Here is a 22,770-nt window from a genome sequence, read left to right on the forward strand (position 1 = left end):
CAGACTCATGCCCCTTCCCATCATACTCCATTCCCTTCTTCATATGGCCAATGGGCATGCCCAGTCTTCATTGGTGTGGTTTTTTTTATGAAAGGTGGTGGTGTTCCACTTTCTTAAGTTTTTCCCCCTACTTTGAAAACTTAGGGTTTCCATGAGTATGCTGATACTTGTTCCCCAGTGGCCCTGTTTCGGCTACAGTTTTGTTGGTATGCAACACCTGCCTGCAGCTAGAAGTGATATATAAAGCAGAGCCTTTTGGAAGCAAATAGACACTCCATCAGAGGGCAGATCCCCAGAGAAACTTTGGCAGCTTCCATCACCACAGCTGAACTCCATCTACAAAGTCTCAGCTGTCTGACCCTCTCTCTTTTGGGACACATAAATGTGCTCACTCACAGGGACTGCTGTGTGTTTGTGTGTGGTTTACCCACAGATCTACAAAATTTGATTCCAAATACCATCTGCAAAGATGATATTCAGTGAATTGTGAAATACAGTGGTACCTTGGTTCTCAAATGGCTTGGATCCCAAACATATTGGCTCCCAAACGCCGTAAACCTGGAAGTAAGTGTTGCGGTTTGTGAACGTTTTTTGGAAGCCGAACGTCCATTTCGGCTGTCGTCATTGTTTCCAGGGCCAGTCAGCCAATCAGAAGCCATGCCTTGGTTTGCGAACGGACTTCCAGAACAGATTGGGTTCGAGAACCAAGGTACCAGTGTACTCAGAATCCAATCGTTATTGCTACTATCTTATTCATTTGAAATACTTCTCAGTTTATGCCAGTCAAGAAGTGTTTGCATTCGTAATTTGACCTAGTTTGAAGGGCGAAGATCAAACTTTGCATAGTGAAGTAAATCTACCCAATCCAGACTTCTAGACCCAGTACACAAGCACAAGACACAGCTACCCTTTGAAATTTGCACTTTTGTGATGCAGTTCTCTAACAACAATAACAACAGTATGTAAAAGAATGCAGACATTAAAAATATGTGTTAGTGACAATGGCATATTAGGGAATATGCTGGCAAAAATGCATACGCTGGGCGCAACTGCATCCAAAACACATCAGGAGAAAAGCACAGGAAAATGCAAATAATTTTTCATGAACTTTAAAAATATTTACAAACTGATGCAGAAATAAGGGCGAATTAAGATTGGAAAAATTTGAAATGAGGAGAAACCAAAACTGTGAGATTTGTCTATCTTTAACTCAGCATTTCTCATGCAAGTTCCATACACAACAGTGTATTACTTTAGGCTCAGCTCAATTCCTTGAAATCAGGTAAGTATAATTTGAGCTTCCTCTTCTGTATTTTCATTTTCATTCTTTGCCTTCCCTTATTTTTACACGTTTGCATAATCATCCAGTCATATCCTGAACTTTAGAAAGGCCGAATCAAAGCCAGCACTGAACATTTTTCCTCTTTTTCCTCTTTCTTCTTTCGTATTTTCAATATTAGTTCACATTGCCAGTTGAGCAGCGAGGCAATTTTCTCTGATTTCCCTCTTATTACTGAGGCACATTTCTAACATCCTTTTTTTCTGGCTGAAATCCACTTTTGGAACTGTTTTTCAGTTTGCTGTTCCCTTGTTCTCGTGACATGCTTGTGCTATTTAAAGCCATATTTAATGCTCTCTCTCGCCCTTCCCATTTCTTGTTTACTTCCTTTTCTTTCTTTTTTCAGTTTTCAGAGCATAATCCATTTCTGCCCCCAACAGTGATGTGGTGGAAGACAAGATGCAAAGCCTCTGCACAAACACACACAAGAAGACCAAGAGCTGGTCGCCACAAGCAGACACACATGCTCTTTAGTGTTATACCAAATTAAAAAAAGACCATTCTCAGCTGTTTGCCCACCTCAAAATTGGCTGTTTTGTTTCTGCTCTGGAGATATACTTCCATAGCACTATAACAGCCATGTGAGACATATTCCTGTGCAACCGGCCATAGAAGTGCAAAGTCCGCCGTACATTGAAACTATGAACAGAGCACATACATGATGAGCACATTACAGCTACATGCCGTAATTTTTCACAAATGACAATATAAAGCTTACAAAGTAACATGATTTCCCTCTTGCACTTTTGTGATGTTTCTTATGCTTGATATTTTTCACAAATGTAATGCAAAGGATGGGTGCAGGAAGTTTGTGAAGGAGCAATCGTATTGTTTTTCCAGGAGACAAGTGTACAATTTTCATTTTCTGTCTTCTGAGTTCTATAAAGAAAGAATAACATGCTTCATTTTTACTGGGAAAGAATGACCCAATTCTACAAGTGTCAGTTAAGAAACACACAAGGACACGTAGATTGCTTTCAACTGATCAGGACCCTTTAGCACTGGTGAGACATTTATTGCCTTTCTGCAATCAGTTGGAAGCAGAATTAAAACGGTGGTCCTACATGACACTTTAGATAACGCTGTTTTCATTGAGCAAAGTTCCACTATATATTACTAATTCATTTTATTGGAGCATTTCCATCTGAGCTCTCCAATTCCAAAATGAAACACTCAAAGTGTCTAACATAAATACAACCAATTAACGACAATAAACTCCTCCACTCCTGTAATTTGCAGGGAACAGGAAATGCCTTATGAAGGACAATTCATGAAAGTCATGGCCATAGTGACTGAAAAGGAATCAACTAATTAGGAGGATGTGACTAATTAAAAAGGTACAATAACTCAAAAGTACTCTCCATAGTATTTTGCCAGTCCACACTAGACAGACTGGTGCTGCAATTGTATTTTACAACAAAAAGAGGCCCTTATCAGGTCTGAATAAATTGGGAAGACAGCAGAGGAGCTCACATGGGCTGTCATTACAAATGAAATAGTGAACAAAGGAGGTCAATTCCAGTGAAAATAGGGTGGAAGTGACCTTAAAGGAAGGTCCAGATGAAGGATTTATTAGGTGTTGAATATGCTGATTCACTGCACAGGTAACAAAAAAATCCAGTCTCTCCCCCTCTCAATCACTTTAGGAGAATCTACATCTAGAAACCCTGTACTCCATTGCCTAGGAGAGAACAACTCATGTCAAAAGCATCACACGCACAGAAGATGGACCACCACTGCTCTCCATCTGGCATGAAACATCAGAAGGAGGTTGGCTCCATTCATACACCTTGTCACACCTCACTGGATTGTCAGCAAATGCTAATGATAAAATTTCCCTTGGTGGATATAAGCCTCAAAGATGTGATATCAAGGAGAACTGGCTTCCTTTGGTTGGCCAATCCCCTTCCTAACTGATCAGCACTTCCTACCAACTGTAAAATCTCTCATTCTAATTGGTTAACAGGGTTCTCATTCTGCTATTTTAGAAATCTTCAATATATGCTATACTTTTATGTGGTTGTTTGGAAACTTGCCTTGATCTAAACCGGTGCCTTAGATCTCTTTGATCACACTGGGCTAACATGTAAGTGTTTTGTTCTGTTGGAGGCTACACACAGCAGAGAGTAGCGTTTTAGTTCTTATTTCCTGGAATCTTGCAGGAGTCTGGCATCTCCCAGGTCTGAGTTGGGGGTGGACTGTTAACAGGAGTGGTGACCAGCCTATCAGTTTGGGGGTTTCGATTGACACTGAACCCCTTAACCTTTACAGGTCTGTGCTGTAAGTTCCTACAGAAACATCAGGAGGTGGAAAGAATTACAGTACCTAGTGTGACAATTTACTTAGGGAAGCACTGGTAGGTTTGTCATCTCTCGAATAACATTTGGTGCCCACCTGAAGGCTTGGTTCTCAGTATTTTTAATGTGATAATTTCTCCATATATAGACTCCTCTGGAGAATTCTGATATGACGGACCAGCTTTCTGAGTGCTTTGGTTAGTCAAAATTACAACTTCCCATATCCAGGGCTTAACCCACACTAGTAGGGTTTCTCAAGAAAACTGAGATATACTGAAGGCTCATCCATACTTCTGCTTGCTCTGAATTAGAGCTAAAGAGCAGGTTTTCCGGGGGAAAGTGTGGCGGGGCAAAGGCAAAACCACTAGATTTATGCCTAGAAAGCATGGGACCAGCAGAAAATCACTCAGAGCCATGTTTTCTAGGCACAGGACAAGAAGCAGGATGGGCCCTGAGATGGAATCTTGTGTTGTACATGATGCAGCATTCCCAGGATCTCTGGGGAAAATAAACTTGTGGTGAATTCATCACACAAACTAAAGGTTGTATACATTGGCATTCATATAATTGCTCTACCTAGCCCACACTGGTCTTTGTTCTGTCTCTCTCTCTCTTCTGGAGCTTAATGGATACCTACAGCCCATGATGTGACCCTTGTCAGCTGATTTCATAATGTTCTCTTTTGAAAAGTGCAGCACACATTTGCAGCTTCATGTGGTCATAAAATTCTTGTGAGCAGATAGGAATTTGGAGAGGAGGCCAACAGCAGTAAATGAAGTTTACTTACCTGCCAGTCACTTTATTCTGTTCTCCTTCAGGGTTGTCAACCCAGTATTCAGAATTATTTCCAAGGTTCAGATTAACCTCCTTGATCTAAGGAGAGATGATGATGATGATGATGATGATGATTTTATTGAATTTATATACCACCCTATACCCGAGGTTCCAGGGTGGTTCACAGAAAAGATAAACATAAAAACCACAATATATATATAACCACAATAAAAACAACAACCCAATAACACATCCCCCCATAAGAGAGCCACATTTTAAAAGGGCATAGGATGTCAATCAGATCAACCAAAGGCATGGTTAAAAAGAAACATTTTTGCCTGGCACCTAAAGGTATATAATGAAGGTGCCAGGCGAACGTCCCTGGGGAGAGCATTCCACAGATGGGGAGCCACTGTAGAGAAGGCCCGTTCTCATGTTGCCACCCTCCTGACCTCTCAAGGTGGAGGCACATGAAGAAGGGCCTCAGAAGATGATCTCAGGGTCCAGGTAGTTTCATATGGGAAGAGACGGTCCTTGAGGTGTTGTGGTCCTGAGTCGTTTGAGGCTTTATAGGTCAAAACCAGCACTTTGAATTGGGCCCGGAAACTAACTGGTAGCCAGTGCAGTCAGACCAGGATCAGAGTAATATGCTCAAACCATCTTGCTCTGGTGAGCAACCTAGCTGCTGAATTCTGCACTTGCTGAAGTTTCTGAATTGTCTTCGGAAAGCAGGAAAGGTCAGATCAGAGTCTGCTCTTTGCCCTCCCCCTCACTCCAGAAGAGTATAAGCAGCACTAAAAAGGAACTGCAAGTTATCCTCCAAATTAGGACCTCTGAGATAGCTCTGGACTATAGCAACTGCACCTCTAATTTAACAAACTAAATGAGATTCACTGACTGAGTGCTCACTAATGGTTCCTCGTCATTCTGGAAAAAAGGGACAAGTGGGTTGCCATGGGGTTCTGTGCCGGGCCCATGGTTCTTCAGCGTCTTTATAAACAACTTAGATGAAGGAATTAAGGGGATGCTCATCCAATTTGCAGGTGACACCAAACTGGGAAGGGGAGCCAATGCCACAGAAGGCAGAATCAGGATTCAAGATGGGCCCAAACTAACATAATTAAATTCAATAGGCTCAAATGTAAAGTTCTACACTTAGACAGGAAGAATCAGCTGCACAAATATAAGATGGGGGACACCTGGCTTGCCAGTACAGTAGTACCTTGGGTTATAAAGTTAATTCGTTCCGGAGGTCCGTTCTTAACCCGAAACCATTCTTAACCTGAGGCGCGCTTTCGCTAATGGGGCCTCCCGCTGCTGCTGCGCCACCGGTGTGTGATTTCTGTTCTCATCCTGGGGCAAAGTTCTCAACCCAATGTACTACTTCCAGGTTAGCAGAGTTTGTAACCCGAAGTGTTTGTAACCCAAAGCATTTGTAACCCGAGGTACCACTGTAGTACATATGAAAAGTATCCAGAGGTCTTAGTAGACAACAGCTTAACATGAGCCAGCAGCAGCAGCAACAACAACAACAACAAAACAGCTAATGCTATTCTAGGCTACATCAACAGAACTATACTGTCCAGATCAAGGGAAGTCATACTCCAAGCAGAAGTGTGGATTAGCACTCAGCTTGAATTTGTTCTTATTTGTGATATAAAGGTGCTTTATATAACTAGTTCATACTATTCTATTTTGTACAATTTTGATATTTAGATCTCATTTGTTGTGGGTGGGTGGGTGGGTTGGGACATATTTGATACCATCGACCATAACATCCTTCTGGACCGTCTTGAGGGGCTGGGAGCTGGGGGCACTGTCCTACAGTGGTTCCGCTCCTTCCTCCTGGGCCGTGTTCAGAAAGTGGTGGGGGGGATGAGTGTTCAGACCCCTGGGCTCTCACTTGTGGGGTGCCTCAGGGTTCTGTCCTCTCTCCCATGCTTTTCAACATCTACATGCAGCCGCTGGGAAAAATCATCAGGAGGTTTGGGCTGGGTGTTCATCAGTATGCAGATGATACCCAGCTCTACCTCTCTTTTAAATCAGAACCAGTGAGGGCAGTGAAGGTCCTGTGTGAGTGTCTGGAGGCGGTTGGAGGATGGATGGCGGCTAACAGATTGAGGTTGAATCCTGACAAGACAGAAGTACTGTTTCTGGGGGACAGGAGGCGGGCAGGTGTGGAGGATTCCCTGGTCCTGAATGGGGTAACTGTGCCCCTGAAGGACCAGGTGCGCAGCCTGGGAGTCATTTTGGACTCACAGCTGTCCATGGAAGCACAGGTCAAATCTGTGTCCAGGGCAGCTGTTTACCAGCTCCATCTGGTACGTAGGCTGAGACCCTATCTGTCTGCGGACTGTCTCGCCAGAGTGGTGCATGCTCTGGTTATCTCCCGCTTGGACTACTGCAATGCACTCTACATGGGGCTACCTTTGAAGATGACTCGGAAACTACAACTAATCCAGAATGCGGCAGCTAGACTGGTGACTGGGAGCGGCCACCGAGACCATATAACACCGGTCTTGAAAGACCTACATTGGCTCCCAGTATGTTTCCGAGCACAATTCAAAGTGTTGGTGCTGACCTTCAAAGCCCTAAACGGCCTCGGTCCAGTATACCTGAAGGAGCGTCTCCACCCCCATCATTCTGCCCGGACGCTGAGGTCCAGCGCCGAGGGCCTTCTGGCGGTTCCCTCATTGCGAGAAGCAAAGCTACAGGGAACCAGGCAGAGGGCCTTCTCGGTAGTGGCGCCGACCCTGTGGAACGCCCTTCCAGCAGATGTCAAAGCGATAAACAACTACCTGACATTCAGAAGACATCTTAAGGCAGCCCTGTTCAGGGAAGTTTTTAACGTGTGATATTTTACTGTATTTTTGGTTTCTATGGAAGCCGCCCAGAGTGGCTGGGGAGGCCCAGCCAGATGGGCGGGGTATAAATAATAAATTATTATTATTATTATTATTATTATACTTCTTCTTTGTTGGGTTCAACATCCCACAGTGGCCAATGAGGTGCCTTCATCACATTTGGCAGTGTTCAGGAAACAAATGGCAGGAGAAAGTTGTGAAGCGAGAATCTGAGTAAAATTCTGGGAAGGGGAAAGATCACACATGGTACATAAGAGGCTGCAATTGTATGCCACTACTGTAGAGTTAAGTAAAGAAACTGAGTAGCAGATGGACCATCACAGAAAACTATGAGGATCAAGAATGGGAAGAACAGTGTGCGTGTGTGTGTCCTGCATCACTGAAATCTAATTAATTCTCTATGCAAGGTTAGTTCCAGGAAATTCACCAATGCTCACCGCTTCAGCTGTTGCCAGGGGCGCACTTCGCCTCCTGCAGTCCCTCCGTGCCTCTGCCCAGGTATGTTTATGAGTGGAGATGTAAAGGCACTTTGTTTGATACTTCTGAAAGTCCCCTGGACACTGAGGAATAACTGAAACACACAGAGCCCTGGGATAAGAAACCATGGTACTGAAACGATTCTATGTACTAATCATGAAAGCTCCAGATCTTAGCATAGCTTGCTAGTCATACACATCCATCCAAAACTGGGCTCCCCGTTCTATACTGTTCAGTGCTTAATGCTGTGGATATTTGCACATTTATATATTACAAATGTATTCTACCCAGCCCAGCAGAGAGTACATAAGGTTTTGATCCATTGCCCATGGATCGTCACAACAGGCTGTGGATTTAACCTATAATTCAGCCCTGTCTTTCCTCTATTCCTTTGGGCTGTAGAGCTCCTAACACCATCTTCCCTCTAACAACTTGGCTACTGTTCTTCCAGTGTACATGCCGGTGCTACAGCAACATAGCTGAACTATCCTCAGAAACCCAAGGCAGCTAGCTATCCTCTAAAAGAGCCAAATCTGTATTTGAATATTTAATCAACTGGTGCTTGACAACTTCTCACATACACAATAGTCCCATGAAAATCACATCAGGAAGTGACCACATCAGCTGCCCACAGCAAAAGGCTTCGATTCTGTGTATCAGAGATGGTGAACCTGTGGCCCTCTAGATGCTAGTAGAGTACAACTTCCATCGCCCTAACCACTTGCCATGCTGGCTGGGGCTGACAAAGGTTGGAGGCCAACAGCATCAGGAAGGCCACAGACAGAGGTGGATTTAAGGGTACTCAACCGGTTTGTCCACACTGGGCGCCGAACCAAGAGGGTGCCACATTTTCTCCTCTCCTCCTCACAACACACCTTTTGCCCTAACATCAATTAGTACAATGCCTCATGAACTTCTGATAAGTGCACTTTTTTCTGGAGAGAAGCTGAAGGTACATTTCATTCTTACATCCAAGAAGGGTTCATACATAAGCATGCTAAGAGTGAGAACTTCCTTTACCCACGCAAGAAGCCCAACTGCTGCATTTCCATCTGAGTGGCTCTGGGCCTGCTGCATTAGCAGTGACTAATCAGACAATGCAGAAAGGTGTGGTAACATGACTCGCCCCATTCTGGTGGGGTTGAATGGAAGAAGGCAAGAACTGTACATAATGAGGAAACACAGTGGGCTTCCTCCTCTGGGAGTGGGTACTTTAGGCTAGCAGGAATCCTATTTTTTTTGGTCTGTTTCCTGTGGCACATTAACAGTTCCTCTCACAGTATAAAGTTTGAGGATGTTTGGACTAAAATGACCAGCGGCATAGGATGATGTGCCCTTCCGGGTCCTCTGTTGAACTTACATTTCAGAAAGGCCAGCACAAAGGCAGCTGACGCTATGAACAGGGAAACAAACACCAAGATGTAGAGGGTGACGATAGAAGCTCTCTGACAACAGCAGTCCGTATGATCAGTAAATCTGGTGGGTGTGGGCACACCTGCAGATAACCAATAAGAGTGACTATTATAGCACACACAGAGAAATAGCTGGTATCACAGAGTAAGGGGCCAGATGTGACCTGTACATATGTAAAAGGCATGTGTATATGAGATGACATGCTTAAGTGCAGCCCACTTCCTCCCCCCGCTACACCTGCTATGGATGGGAGATGGTGGAATCTGTAGTTCAAAGATGAGGTGGGGTGGTGGAGGGTGATACTTGGGTGAACCCCCCTAATGTATATTGACAGGCCCCTGCAGAGGGAGGGACACAGGTGGGTATACTTGCCCTGGGCCTCGGAGGCCTAAGCCAGCTGAAGGTGAGGTGGGCAGGGACTGGCTGCTTTTTTGTTTATAGTTTTATTCTATCAAGAATCCTGCCCTGTGCCTCAGACAAACTCTCCATGGGCCTGTTAAGTGGTGCCTCAGACCACCAATTTCCTTGTCTTCTAGGCTCAATCCTTCTGAAAGGACAGATGAGCCTAGTGTGTACAGCAGGCAGATAGCCACCAGGCATCCTGATATATGATCTGTAATAGATGGTGTTTGATCAAAGCAGGAGAAGGAGGGATTCTGGGGTGGGTCATCTGAGGAAGGTACGTTCCGGCACCATTCTGTCTAGGGGAAAAAAATGCTGCTTATATGAAAATGATGTTTTGAATGTGCTATAAAGGTACAGTGTGCACACAGCCTTAGTTTAAGGGAGGTGTATCGCTCAAGGACACATCCATTCTACCTTTCTGCACGAAGCTGACCTATCAGCATCAGTGAGTCATTTAACGAAACATCCTATTGGTTAAAAATAATGAAGGCCTTGGAAAGATGTCAACATGGTGTGGTCACTCAGCTCATGATCTGCGTCAACCTACTCCCCTAATTTGTTGTTTAGTCGTTTAGTCGTGTCTGACTCTTTGTGACCCCATGGACCAGAGCATGCCAGGCACTCCTGTCTTCCACTGCCTCCCGCAGTTTGGTCAGACTCATGTTTGTAGCTTCGAGAACACTGTCCAACCATCTCGTCCTCTGTCGTCCCCTTCTTCTTGTGCCCTCCATCTTTCCCAACATCAGGGTCTTTTCCAGGGAGTCTTCTCTTCTCACGAGGTGGCCAAAGTATTGGAGCCTCAGCTTCACGGTCTGTCCTTCCAGTGAGCACTCAGGGCTGATTTCCTTAAGAATGGATACGTTTGATCTTCTTGCAGTCCATGGGACTCTCAAGAGTCTCCTCCAGCACCATAATTCAAAAGCATCAATTCTTCGTCAATCAGCCTTATTTATGGTCCAGCTCTCACTTCCATACATCAGTACTGGGAAAACCATGGCTTTAACTATACGAATGGCTTTAACTCCCCCAATATATGGCTTTAACTCCCCCAGTAGGATAGTTTATTTATTTACCTGGAAATGATCTAGGTGAGCAATTATTTAAACAGGTTCTAGTGGGCCCTTTGGATGGGGTGATAGGGTGAGACCTCACAGGCATTTCCACAGCACATGCATTGGCTTCTTCCCAATCCCCAAACCAGATTGAGGCCATGGACATTATTGTGCTGTTAAGAATCACTTACCTGTATCTGCTTTCTGTGTTTGCTGTGGGGTTGGTTGTTGCCATCTCAGCAAATGGGGAGGTACAACATTCTCATAATCCCTTTCAGATGGGGTCAAACTTTCTATGGAATCTAGAGAAAGAAACAGTAGCTAAGGGGTGGTATTAAAATCCACACACCCTTTGAAAATCATCATTTCCTGTATTCTGTTTATGCCAGGCATGTCCAAAGTCTGTTTCGGGGGCCTAATCCGGTCCCTGTGGCAGTTTATTTCCTGGGGTAAAATCCTAAAAAAAACCTCCAGTCCTAAGAGAAACTCAACAACTCCAACCCTAAAAGAAGCTCAACAACTTCAATCCTAAAAAACGGTCAACAACTTTGGTTGGCCCTTTGGTTAAAGCCACGGCCCTTCACTTCATCAAATCTGGCCCTCTTTGAAAAACGTTTGGACACCACTGGTTTATGCAAAATGGCCATGTAGAAAAATATGTAATGTGGCTTAGAAAGTACACAGTGACCCAGTTCTTATGGCTGTACGTGATCAAGACAGCATGCTGGTATTCACAGCAAAAACTGCAGCTATTTCACTCCTCCTCCAGTCCAGCAGCTGCTCCATTACTCAGAGCTTACCCATGGTTTGGTTTGGTGTTACATGCAAACTTGGGCATGTTGCTTGTCTCCCCCAGATAAACCAGTGCCGGATTTATGTATAAGCTAAACAAGCTATAGCTTAGGGCTCTACTCTCTTGGGGGCCCCAAAAAAATTTAAAGGAAAAAACCTGGATGTAAGTTTCCAAAATATAAGATGAAAAAAACAAATAAAATAAAACCTACATACAGCAACAGTGTTTGTGTTGTGTATGGACCTATTAGGTCCATAAATTACCATATAGCATATATTCAACACAAAAAACAGTGACAATTTGTGGTTGACAAAGGACAGCTCGACATATAAAGGGCCCCATTACCTTCAGTAACTTAGGGCCTCATCAAACCTAAATCTGTCACTGAGACAAACCTATGAGTGATAAGCAGAGAACAAACATTGACTACAGCCTGTAGCTTGACTGAAGTGAGGGAACCCAGGAATCCAAGTTTAGACATCATGCTAAGCCAAACCATGGCTTAGGTCCAGGCAGTAAACCAGGATAGTGACAGTTGTAGCTGTGAGTGGCTGGAAAAACTACTGCCACAACTGCAGAAGTGGCTGTGTACCACCTAGCAAGTATTTCTTCTCCATATGGGTAAGGCCATGTACAAAGCCACATGGAACAAAATAATAGTCAATATAGGAACAACTGCCTAGAAATTGGTGCCTGAGTTTTGCTTTTTCTCTTCTCTCCTTGTCGCTTTTCCCTTGTGTGCCTGTGTTTTTAAGACCGCAAGCCTACAAGCAGGGAGTGTTTTGTTTTGATTTTATGTAAGCCTCTCTAGAAAGCTTCTCAAGAGCAGGGTACAAATGCCTAAAATAAATGAAACACATGGGAAATGGATCCCCTTAGTGTCTATGAGATCAGTATCACAGAGGCCAGATCCAAATCTGGTAAAAGGCCCCATTCAGATAGCTTTGTAGCCCCAGCTGTATGGAGCAAATTTTGTAAGAGCCAATGGGACCACTCAACTTTTCAGTGATGTTTCAACACAAACACAGGTTAACCCCCTCCAAAAAACCACCACATCCTATGATTGTATGCATCACCACAGAAATGTAGCATAGTTCCAGTGAGAGATGCATTGCTTCCTCCATGTGTGGCCACCATTGGATTGCTTTGCTTGAGGTATTCTAATAGGTATGAGAATGATTACTATGAGAACAGTCACTATCCCACTTGTTTGATCCTTTGGAGAATGTTCTATGAGCTGGGGTAGAGTAGGTAATAAGTTTTAAAAAAATATTCCGCTTTTTTCCCCAGCCCTGATATTCTCATAAAATGCAACTGTTTACTACATGGCTACCCAACAACGTTAAATCCACATCTCTGTGCTAGGTTGCTCACTGATACAGGTGTGCAAAGTTGACACAGAACACTTCAATGGTAATTAGTAATTATCTTGTTTTTATTTCGTAAAGCAAAAACAACTAACTTTTGCACATTGGAGCAAAAAATTATAACTTCACTTATATACTAATCTAGTCTGAAGTGGGGGTGACTGACCAGGAATTTCGAGGCCTTGGTGGATGGTTAAATGGAAATGTTGAACCCCAACATGCAGCAGTTATGAAAATAGTAAATTCTGTGTTGGGCTCATTAGGAAACGGATTAACTGTCAACATCATAAAGCCCTTATACAAATCTATGATGTGACTGCACTAGGAATACGATATACAGTACAGTTCTGGTCACAACACATCAAAAAGGATATTGGGGACTGAAAAGGTTTCAGAAAAGCCCAACCAATGGAGAGGGTGGAACAACTTCCCTATGAAGAAAAGTTACATCATTTTGGGTTTTTCAGTTTAGAAGATGTGGAAAGTGATAGACGTGTATAAAGACATGTGCTTCATGGTGTGAAGAAAGTGAAGAGAGTATCTTAGTATTTTTTAATGCTAGAGCCGGTGGCTATCCAATGAAGCTAAACATTGGAAGATATAAAAGGAAGTATTTCTTCACACAGCATATACCGTATTTTTCGCTCTATAAGACTCACCAGACCATAAGACGCACCTAGTTTTTGGAGGAGGAAAACAAGAAAAAAAATATTCTGAATCCCAGAAGCCAGAACATCAAGAGGGATGCAGTGATCCCTCTTGCTCTTCTGGCTTCTGGGATAGCTGCGCAGCCTGCATTCGCTCCATAAGACGCACACACATTTCCCCTTACTTTTTAGGAGGGAAAAAGTGAGTCTTATAGAGCAAAAAATAAGGTAGTTAAAACCATGGAACAGGATTCAACAAAGAGTTCCATCCGTGGAAGCAATGCAAGAACTTCTACTTGTTAAATGGTGCTTTCCCTGCCCTGCTCCCATCCACATGCCTCAAAATTGGGTCACTGAGGGGTGCCAGGAGAAACACACACCCCCAAACAGTGCGTGCGAGGAGAAGAATGAAGATCATTCCTCCTGGAAAGCCCAAATGTTGAAACTGTTGGCTTTGTGCAACATTGAATTATTCCCCTTGAATTCAATACCATAAGATATATGAAGGGCTTGGTTTGCTTTAAAGGAGGATTAGATAAATTAATGAAAGATAAGGTTATTAATGGTTACTAGTTATGGTGGCTGTATATTAACTCCAGTACCACAGGCAGCATGCCTCTGAATACCAGCTGCTCAGGAGCACAGTGGGAGGGTGCTTCTGCATTCATGTTCTGCTTCTGGGCTTTGTAGATGTATGAGGGTGTTCAGGAAGGCACCCTCTATATCGGGGTTGGGGAACCTTCCTTAGTCTGGGGGCCACTGGTGAAGGAACAGGGGTGCGGTGGGGAGCGCAAGATCCTGGTGGTACAATCCGGCTGGGGTGCCATCGCGGCTGCCCCCTCATCCAGCGCTGGGTGCCATGCCCCTGCAGGCGGTGCGTCACGGCCCCAGGGCACATGCCACACCCCTGCGGGTGGTGCACCACGCCCCCTGGGATGCACGCCAGCCGCGCCCGTGCCTGCTCTCGCCCCCCTCGAGATTGAAGCTCCACCACGGCTGGGGGCCAAAGGTTTAAGTGTGTGATGTCGTATTGTGGTTTTAATGTTTTCTGTTGGGAGTTGCCTAGAGTGGCTGGGCAATCCAGGCAGATGGGCACAGGGGCGAACCCAGGCTTTATTTCACCAGGGTCAAAGACCCAGTTTGGCACACGCACCAAACACACATATGCGTACACACACACACAGGCTAGGAGCCTTAATGGCACCCCTCTGGAGGCTTCACCTGGGGCAAAACAATCTGGCTAGCCCCACTTTAGCTAATGGGGCCTTCTGCTGCTGCCGCGCCAACACCGCACAATTTCTGTTCTCATCCTGAAGCAAAGTTCTTAACCCAACGTACTATTTCTGGGTTAGCGGAGTCTGTAACCTGAAGCATTTGTAACCTGAAGCGTCTGTAACCCGAGGTACCACTGTAGTTATAACCATCAAAGCAAATAGGGCAATATTTTATATTATAGGTTTGAGGGGAGTCAGTCTGAACGATACTCATGGATCCCTTCCAAACCTGTGATCCTATGTATGTGAGGTTAGAATCCACAAGAGGAAACTCTTCTTCACATGATCTCAGGGCGGGGGATAGTGACAAAAAACACCTGATAGTAAAACAAATACATATTGTAATACTAGCATATGAGCAGGAAAGAAACACATCAGTTAAAAACTACAGACTCTGCCTATAAAATTCCTAAGCTCCCTGAAAATACATCTGGCAAGTATGCATAGCTTATAGAAAGGTGAACAGGAAATGTATGCCTCTGGTTGTAAGCTGAGCCAAAATTTCTTTTTATTATTTGGCCATTCTGTTGCCTCTTTATAGGAACTGCTTTCTATCTCTTGCCTTCTATGAGTAGAACCTTTGCAAAGTTGAGTCCCAGCCAGACGCAGTATACTTCACATGGCTTTCCTGCCCACATCACCATGATCTCATTAAGCATATGTTGTAAGGGAGGGCAGGGAACAAACTGGGGAGATGGTGCTCCATAAATCCCATTGATTCTAGGGTAACAAACTAATCATGTAATCTAGTTGGCCACTGCCTTATGTGTTACTATGGTTTTTGTTTTGGAAGGCTGGGTAAAATGGACAGGTTTGATACAAGCACACATCTACCTTAAATATATATAAATTCCATTTTTAAGCTGCTCTCACAGCAGTGCTAGCGCTTCCTTATGACATCTCTTCCTGTCTGGCATGCCTTATCAAAGAATGCTACAGTTGCAGCCAGCTAAATCACTGTGCATGCAGAACAACTTCCGTAAGTAGAATGGCACTTCTCCTCCTTCTCCTCTTCTCACGTGCCTCCTGCACTGCCACAAATTTGTTTTCCAAGGCTGAGTGTGGGAACTGGGGGCCAAGCAAGGGGAAGAGAGTGAAACTGAAGTCCTCATGTGGAATGAGAAGCTGGATACAACCCATAATATAAATAAAATCCAGGTAGAGATATAGGTAACCTTTGATACTGGTTATTGCTTTAGACTAAATATATTTTAGAAATATGTGTTGGTGAGTTTTAATACACTGTACACCACCCTGAGACCATACAGTGAAAGATAAAGAAACATCTAAATAAACTAACTGCAGATACCCATTTCATATTATGTGGAGGTAAACTTTATTTTTTATGTATAACATTTATATCCCACTCTACATGCAATGTACAGGGCAGTTTCTAGATATCCTGTGTTATTTCACAGTCACACTTGGTAGATTGCGGTGGGTGGGGGGAGTCGGGGAGAGACATACAGACATTATCCGGAAGAGGTTTAACCCAAAGCCTCCCTTTCCATCCAGAGTCAGAGATAAAGAGAGTAGAATGAACCTCAAGAGAGAATGCCCAAATCATAATCTCAAAGAGGCAGCCAGGAGTGGGTGGGTGGGTGATGGAAGAGAATGCATGCCAGGTTGCAGAGGTGTGTTCAAAAGCAGTGTGGTCCTTTGTATCATCATCACATTTATATCCTACCTTCCCTCCAAGGAGCTTAAGGAGGCAGACACACTTCTCCCCACCCCCATTTTATTCTCACAAACATCCTATGCAGTAGGTCAGGCTAAGAAATGGTGACTGGCCCAAGGGCATTCAGTAAACTTTCTGGCTGATTTGGGATTTGAACCCTAGTCTTCCAGGTCCTAGTTCAACACTTTAACCGCTATATCACAAGGGCTCTTTGTTTAGTAAAGACAGTGGGCTAGAAGTCAAGAAACACTGGGGGCAAATATTAAATCAATAAGCCAGGATGAGTCACTGCTTCTCTACCAGAAACACATAATGTTGGGAGCAGGTCAACCAGGAATGCTGGTGAGACCAGTATCCTCACGGATAGAGTCAGGCTGCTTCTTTACTTGATTTCGCAGAGCAAGCACACACTGCTCCATCCCATTCACACTGTGCTTTTGCTGAACCTGATGAAGCCTCTGTTCTGCCCACATAGTTGGCCTAATAATTACCCTCTAAATTGGTATTGGTCTCCCTTTTCGAACGTCACTTCTTTCAGTAGAGTAAGTAGATCAATCCATCAAAGCAAATGCTGGTCAAGGTAGAGAAGACAGGCCTACGTGCGCACACACAAACCCTTCAAGGTTTTTTTTTTGCTGTCCAGTTCCTACCTGGCCTCCGACGTGCCATTTGTTCTTTTCTCGTGGTGTAGTACAGCTCCAGCGCTCCAGAACAGTTTGGGCACTTAGCACTGTTTGCTGTTCCCTCAAAAGTGAGATGTGGCTACTTCCCCAAAGGCAGGCGTCACTGACTTGTACAACAAGTGGACTTAAATGTTTATGTCTTGCAAAATTCTCAGAAGCTTCCTTTAGCTCAGAGACCACAAGCCATAAAAGGTCTACACATCATGACTCTTCTACCAACCCCCTCAGTTCCTTAACCCTGCTTAGTGTGTATTGCTGGGAGGGGAGGGCGAGCAGCCTTAGCTGCTTTTAACTTGTTTTTCATTACCTTATATGTAAATCGCCTCGAGGCAGTGGTTTAGAATGTGATTATTAATAAATGAAATACAATAATGGTGAGCCATCTTGGGCTAGTAATAGCACAAAGCAGATCAGTTTCGAAGCAAGCTGAGTCACTAAGGGGCAAAGAAGAGGAAAGGAAGAAAAGGGCTATGGGACATGAATTATCACCAGTCATCAATTTATATACCACTTACAAGTTTCCAAGCAATTAAGACAAAATAGCCTCCCTGACCTTGTACAGACAATTCTGCTTCCGCTCTAAGTAACATGGAACTCTGTGACAAACCTTATTACAAAGTTCTGGCCCTGTTGGAACAAGAGACACCAGGATGCAAACTCAAAGACACCAAATGTTATATTCTGTGGTTTTAATGTTTTAGTTGTTGTTAAATTTTATGAGCCATCTTGGGTCGATCTTTGATGGACTGGAATGCAAGTTATTAAAATAAAAGTAGTAGTAGTAATAGAGTGAGAGAATCAAACATTATTTATTTAATATACCGTTGCTCACCACCAAAATCTCCAAGCAGTGTGAGATTCCAAGAGTTCCAGGCACCAGGTCCATGTTTCGTTTTGGAAATGAGGCACAACAGAGACAGTGGTGTCTTCATCATATAGGGTTTATTTACACATATATACAACCTGAGCCTATGATGGAAGGGGTCACAGCATGAACACCCCAAGGTGGTTTTGTTTCTCCCATAGCCACAGCCTTCATTCAAACAGAAATCAACCATTGTGCTCTGATCCTCTAGCTTGCTGCCTTTTGCAACCTGCAACATTTCCCCCCCCCCCCCAGGTCACATCATAGCCCACTCTCAACTCTGACTTTTGTTCTTCTAATTTTCTCAGCAATAGAGGAGGGTCCCATCCATTTACCATCTGGGACAGAACCCCCTCTCCATTGCTTTCTTGATGGCTCATCATCTTCCCTTTGTTTTCTTAATGGCCTGTCTGGCTTTAACCCTTGCTGGATCCAGGGGTTTGGGAGGCTTGATTAAAGTTGAATATAAGAGCATCCAAAAATGGCAAATCTGGTCCTGTAGGAAGAGTACTGTCCCATCCAGAACAGGCTAAGCACCTTCTCCCTGAGAAAATTAAACAGGAATCCTTAAAACCTCCATCTTGTCAGAATTGTGCTTCAGATTATTGGTCCTCATCCAAAGCAGGCTATTACTGTTTTCAGGCACTAATTCAGCACTTCAGCTGCCACACAGAATATGCTGCTATGAAAGCCCTACACTGTAACCCTCTTGTGAGGAGTAACTTGGCTTCACAGCAGGGCCATTTGATGACCCTTAACTACTGGGCAGGAATAATCATATGACAAAGCCTCAAGAAGTATGTAGGACCTAGGCCATTTAGAGCTTTATATGTTAGAGCCAACACCTTGAATAGTGTATAAATACCAGACACCAGAGAAAGATGAGGATCACGAAGCACAGAATCTTTAAAAATAAAGAAAAAACTTAATTTGATCCATTCTTCTTGATGCCCCAGTCTAATATTCTGCTAATAATTAGTGAAGATTTTCTCTTTCTTGAGGAGCAGAGATGGGAGTACCGTCACAAATGAAACAATGCTCTATCCTTCTCCAGGTACATGAAGTGTTTCCCAATATACTTCAGTCCACTGATGAATCTGAATTTGAAATACATCTTGGAATGTTGCAGCTACCGTGCGCTTCCAACCAAAAACAGCTTTTGGGAGTTAATGGACAGAAAAGCTGCCTACAATTGGGAGGGGGGACTGGTTCAGATGCCAACAAACTCAACACCTACCTCAGACTTTGTAAGTTCCAGACATGGCCAACCCTAAAAGAAAGTATGGATGCTCCTTCCACTTACTGAATGCAAAGTAACTGTGTGTTTCAATCACTTAAAAACCACTGTAACCATTTTCAGAGGGGTCAGCTGTGTGTTTGATGCAGCAAAACCTAAGAGTTTTGAGTCACCTTAAAGACTGTAACCAATGTGCTACGGCATAGTAAGAACGAATGCATATGCCAGAATACGTTTGTTCCTCTTTAAAATGCCACAAGACTCTCTACTCTCTCTATATTTTTGTTATTCCCGCACCCCGCGCTGAAATCACTGCAATGCCAGCTGGCCACTAGAGGGGCACAAAGCACACACCATGCCTCTCTACATTTTTTCTAACCAGCGAGAAAAGCTGCCTTAACCACAACCTCACCAGTACTCTTCCCTTTAAACAGGGAAATGAGGGGCGCATGCGTATAACTGCCTTTTGCCATAGAGACGAGACCGGAAATCCAGCCGGGCGTTCATCGTGTGATAACCATAGAGTACATGACAGGTTGCCACGGTGATCGCTCAACCTTCCAAGCCACAACCTGTGCCGCTGAACTTCTACCAAGCCCTGTTTTCTTCCGCAGTTTGGTAAAGACACCAGTCTTATAATACTCCCTTAGGTTCAACTCGCGCTCCGAGGAAACGCTCCGTTTTAGCTCATTCTCACGGAACGATGGTCGCAAGACCACCTAGGCCCCCGTTTCGTTGCCATGGTGACGCTTCCGAGTTTCGCCACTTCCGTTAAACGCATTCGTTTCTCCCCTCCCCTTTTGCAGCGGCCGTAAAGATTGTCGTACAGGCGGAAGGTGAACATCGCTGCAAAAGAGTGATAATTTCACACAGTAGGTAAGAGATATGAAGAGCATTTGGGCTCAGTAAAAGTTGGCGGGGAGGCAGAGGAAGCATTATTGTTATTGTTATTGCCTTCCCCTCTTAATCTCCGTGATTCCTCCAGGTTTGCAGAAACAGTGGGAGGGGGAAGGTCCCCTCTAAAGACCTAGTGGCGTCCCAGGTGCAGCTCTTTCGTGGTGCAAAGTGGGGTTGTGTCTCGTATCTGGCTTATAAATGTAAACAGGTTTGATATTTGGCTTATCGGACATGCCTTTTCCCACAGGAAGCCCCGGGAACTGCAATTTAGCAGGAGTGCTAGGAATCCCTTGGTAATCCTTTCGCAGAACTTCAATTCACATAGAATAAAAAGAGGCTTGCAATAATAAGTTTCCATTTCTGGCATAGACTAAAGGAACCTGGAGTTTCAAGTTTGTTATCTTTGTAAGTCACTGTCACCATTTCAGGGGCTGCTAGGCTAACTACGAACTACTAGCTATGAACTACTTGGCCCTTTTTTGTAGAGAAGGTGATCAAGCATCATTATTTTGGTTGTTTTCCCCCTGCAGATATGCATATCTTGTTATATTCTGGTTTTACTGAATCCTTTTCCCAAGCATCTGAATGTTATACGTTTATTGGAATTCTCACATTTTACCTTCACAAAAATCCATGAATTATGTTAGGCTGGGAGGTGATGGCTAGCCCAAAGTCACCTAGTGGGGATTTAAACTTAGGCTGGCAATACCCAGATTCAGCATCCTATCCACTTCCTTGTACTAGCTTATATGTCTGTCCTCCCATGCAAAATAAATATCATTTAGAAGTTGCTGTATAAAGTAGTGCCCCATTGGAAATGCAGTTGTGTGAATTGTAGAAAGGTGCTTATTACCCTTTTAATTTTCTTTCTTAATAGCATCATGGACGCACGTTTTACCCGTGGAAAGTCTGCTATCCTTGAACGGTCACTCACCCGACCCAAGACTGATGTTAGCCTTAGTGCCTTTTCATTATTGTTTTCTGAGATTGTGCAGTACTGTCAGAACAGGGTCTACTCTGTTTCTGAGCTTCAGAACAAACTTTCTGAGCTAGGTCAGCAGGTGGGTGCTCGTATCCTGGATGTGTTGGTGATGCGGGAGAAAAATGGTAAGAGAGAAACCAAGGTCATCAACATTCTCCTGTTCATCAAGGTTACCGTATGGAAGGCTCTCTTTGGGAAGGAGGCTGACAAGCTGGAGCAAGCCAATGACGATGACAAGACTTACTACATCATTGAGAAGGAGCCTCTTATCAATACTTACATTTCTGTTCCCAAGGAGAACAGCACACTCAACTGTGCTTCCTTCACAGCTGGCATCGTGGAGGCTATGCTCACTTGCAGCGGCTTCCCTGCCAAGGTGACAGCCCACTGGCACAAGGGAACCACCCTCATGATAAAATTTGATGAGTCAGTAATAGCACGTGACAAAGCCCTGGATGGCCGCTGACTGCTTCATTTCATTTAATCTGGATTGTTTGTGTGTGTATGTATATGTATATGCATATATACACACACTTTGACAGTATCCTAAAATAACTACCCTGACCATGCTTGGTGCATGGTAAGGGAGAACCAAGTGGCATCGGAACAAGTGACTGTGTCCCATATACTGATGGTAAATGTTTCTACAGCATTTGAACTGATTACACAGGACCAATTCTGTTTCCAGAAATCTACCCTTAATTCTGTTGCTTGACTCTTGGCGAAGGCTTGAGGAGGGAATGCAGTTCACGTTCCTAGCCAAGAGATAACGCAGTCCTGATTTGCATATGAGCTATGTAATTTGATGTAAAGATTCCTCTCATGCTGTTGTATTGGTTTTGTTGTTACCCCACTGACATTATCACTAGAAAAGCACGGATGAAAGGTTATTGCTAGGCTGCCAGCTTTGGAATGAGCTAAATTGTCTCTACTCATTCTGTTGCTGCTTCTTACCTAGTGCCTATCAGTTATTATTTAACTTTGCAGTCTGCTTGCTGTCTTGCCTCTAGGAATGAGCTGCAGCTGCCTTAGCAAATCAAGTGAAACCCACAAATTACATTACCAGTTTGCTTAAGAGTGGCTCAGACTTGCAAATGAAGCACTTTAAGTGAAAAGCTCAAGGGCGGGGGTAAAACACTCCAGAACGGGTGAGAGCTTTACCTGCTTCTGTAAAATACACTGTTCACTGCCCATGTTTCTTCTTTGAATACTTGTCTCCACACCTGAGGAAAATATCTAAGAGTTGTAAAGACTCCTTTGATAGTTATTCCAAGAGCTGTTCTTACAGGGCTTTCCCTCAGCATAACTGGTCCTTCACAGTGTTTCCTGTTTGCCCTAAGAAGAGAGGAAAGTGATGTCATCCCCAAACTAAGATTTCTCTCTCTTTTCCTTTTTTAAAAAATGGTTAAATAAATTAACTAAAATACCAAGAATATACTGTTGAAAGATATTTTATTGCAGAAATCTCATCTAAACCAGTCAGTTTCAAATCATTCCATACAATGAAGATGCTAATGGTTTTGAAGAATTGTTTACCTGGTTAATAAATTCCATAAAGTAATCCATTAAGGATGTTTTTGTCTGTCTCTCTCCCAACTTCATTTAGTGTGTTGTTCCTGTTCTGTGCACAGTCCATTTTGTGTGACTGTAATAGTGTTCACATTCTTTCCAAATAGCATTGAATTGTTGGGCTTATATCTTTGTTTTTATTATAAAGATGTAAGTG

The 22,770-nt window shown here is 43.8% G+C and overlaps 2 protein-coding genes across 3 annotated transcripts; one reads left to right on the forward strand and one right to left on the reverse strand.

The window, feature by feature from the left end:
• Positions 1 to 1,093: 1,093 nt before the first annotated feature.
• LOC309361927 (killer cell lectin-like receptor subfamily B member 1) lies at positions 1,094 to 17,188 on the reverse strand. The gene is made up of 6 exons (XM_081897244.1): positions 17,031 to 17,188; positions 10,813 to 10,923; positions 9,112 to 9,246; positions 7,712 to 7,845; positions 4,424 to 4,509; positions 1,094 to 2,218 (listed from the first exon to the last, which is right to left on the reverse strand). The coding sequence occupies exons 1-6, from the start codon at positions 17,047 to 17,049 to the stop codon at positions 2,098 to 2,100; spliced, it is 606 nt and encodes a 201-aa protein (XP_081753370.1). The 5' UTR covers positions 17,050 to 17,188; the 3' UTR covers positions 1,094 to 2,097.
• Positions 17,189 to 19,797: 2,609 nt separating this feature from the next.
• TRAPPC5 (trafficking protein particle complex subunit 5) lies at positions 19,798 to 22,609 on the forward strand. 2 transcript variants are annotated; one of them, XM_081897258.1, is made up of 2 exons: positions 19,798 to 20,037; positions 20,940 to 22,609. In XM_081897258.1, exon 2 carries the CDS (start codon positions 20,944 to 20,946, stop codon positions 21,508 to 21,510), a length of 567 nt encoding a protein of 188 aa, XP_081753384.1. In that variant the 5' UTR covers positions 19,798 to 20,037; positions 20,940 to 20,943; the 3' UTR covers positions 21,511 to 22,609. The 2 variants fall into 2 exon arrangements, with proteins under 2 accessions (XP_081753384.1, XP_081753383.1); XM_081897257.1 differs by having other exon boundaries at positions 19,800 to 20,041.
• Positions 22,610 to 22,770: the final 161 nt, after the last annotated feature.

Source organism: Podarcis melisellensis (genome assembly GCF_964234715.1).
Source record: "Podarcis melisellensis genome assembly, chromosome: 2".
In the NCBI taxonomy this organism is placed as follows: domain Eukaryota; kingdom Metazoa; phylum Chordata; class Lepidosauria; order Squamata; family Lacertidae; genus Podarcis; species Podarcis melisellensis.

Coding starts and splice junctions, on each gene's coding strand:
- TRAPPC5 (XM_081897258.1), top strand. CDS start 20,944: ATGGACGCACGTTTTACCCGTGGAAAGTCTGCTATCCTTGAACGGTCA.
- LOC309361927 (XM_081897244.1), bottom strand. Junction 7,846..9,111: donor TGTGCTGGCCTTTCTGAAAT/GTAAGTTCAACA, acceptor TGTGTGTTTCAG/TTATTCCTCAGTGTCCAGGG. Junction 4,510..7,711: donor CCCTGGCAACAGCTGAAGCG/GTGAGCATTGGT, acceptor ATCTCTCCTTAG/ATCAAGGAGGTTAATCTGAA.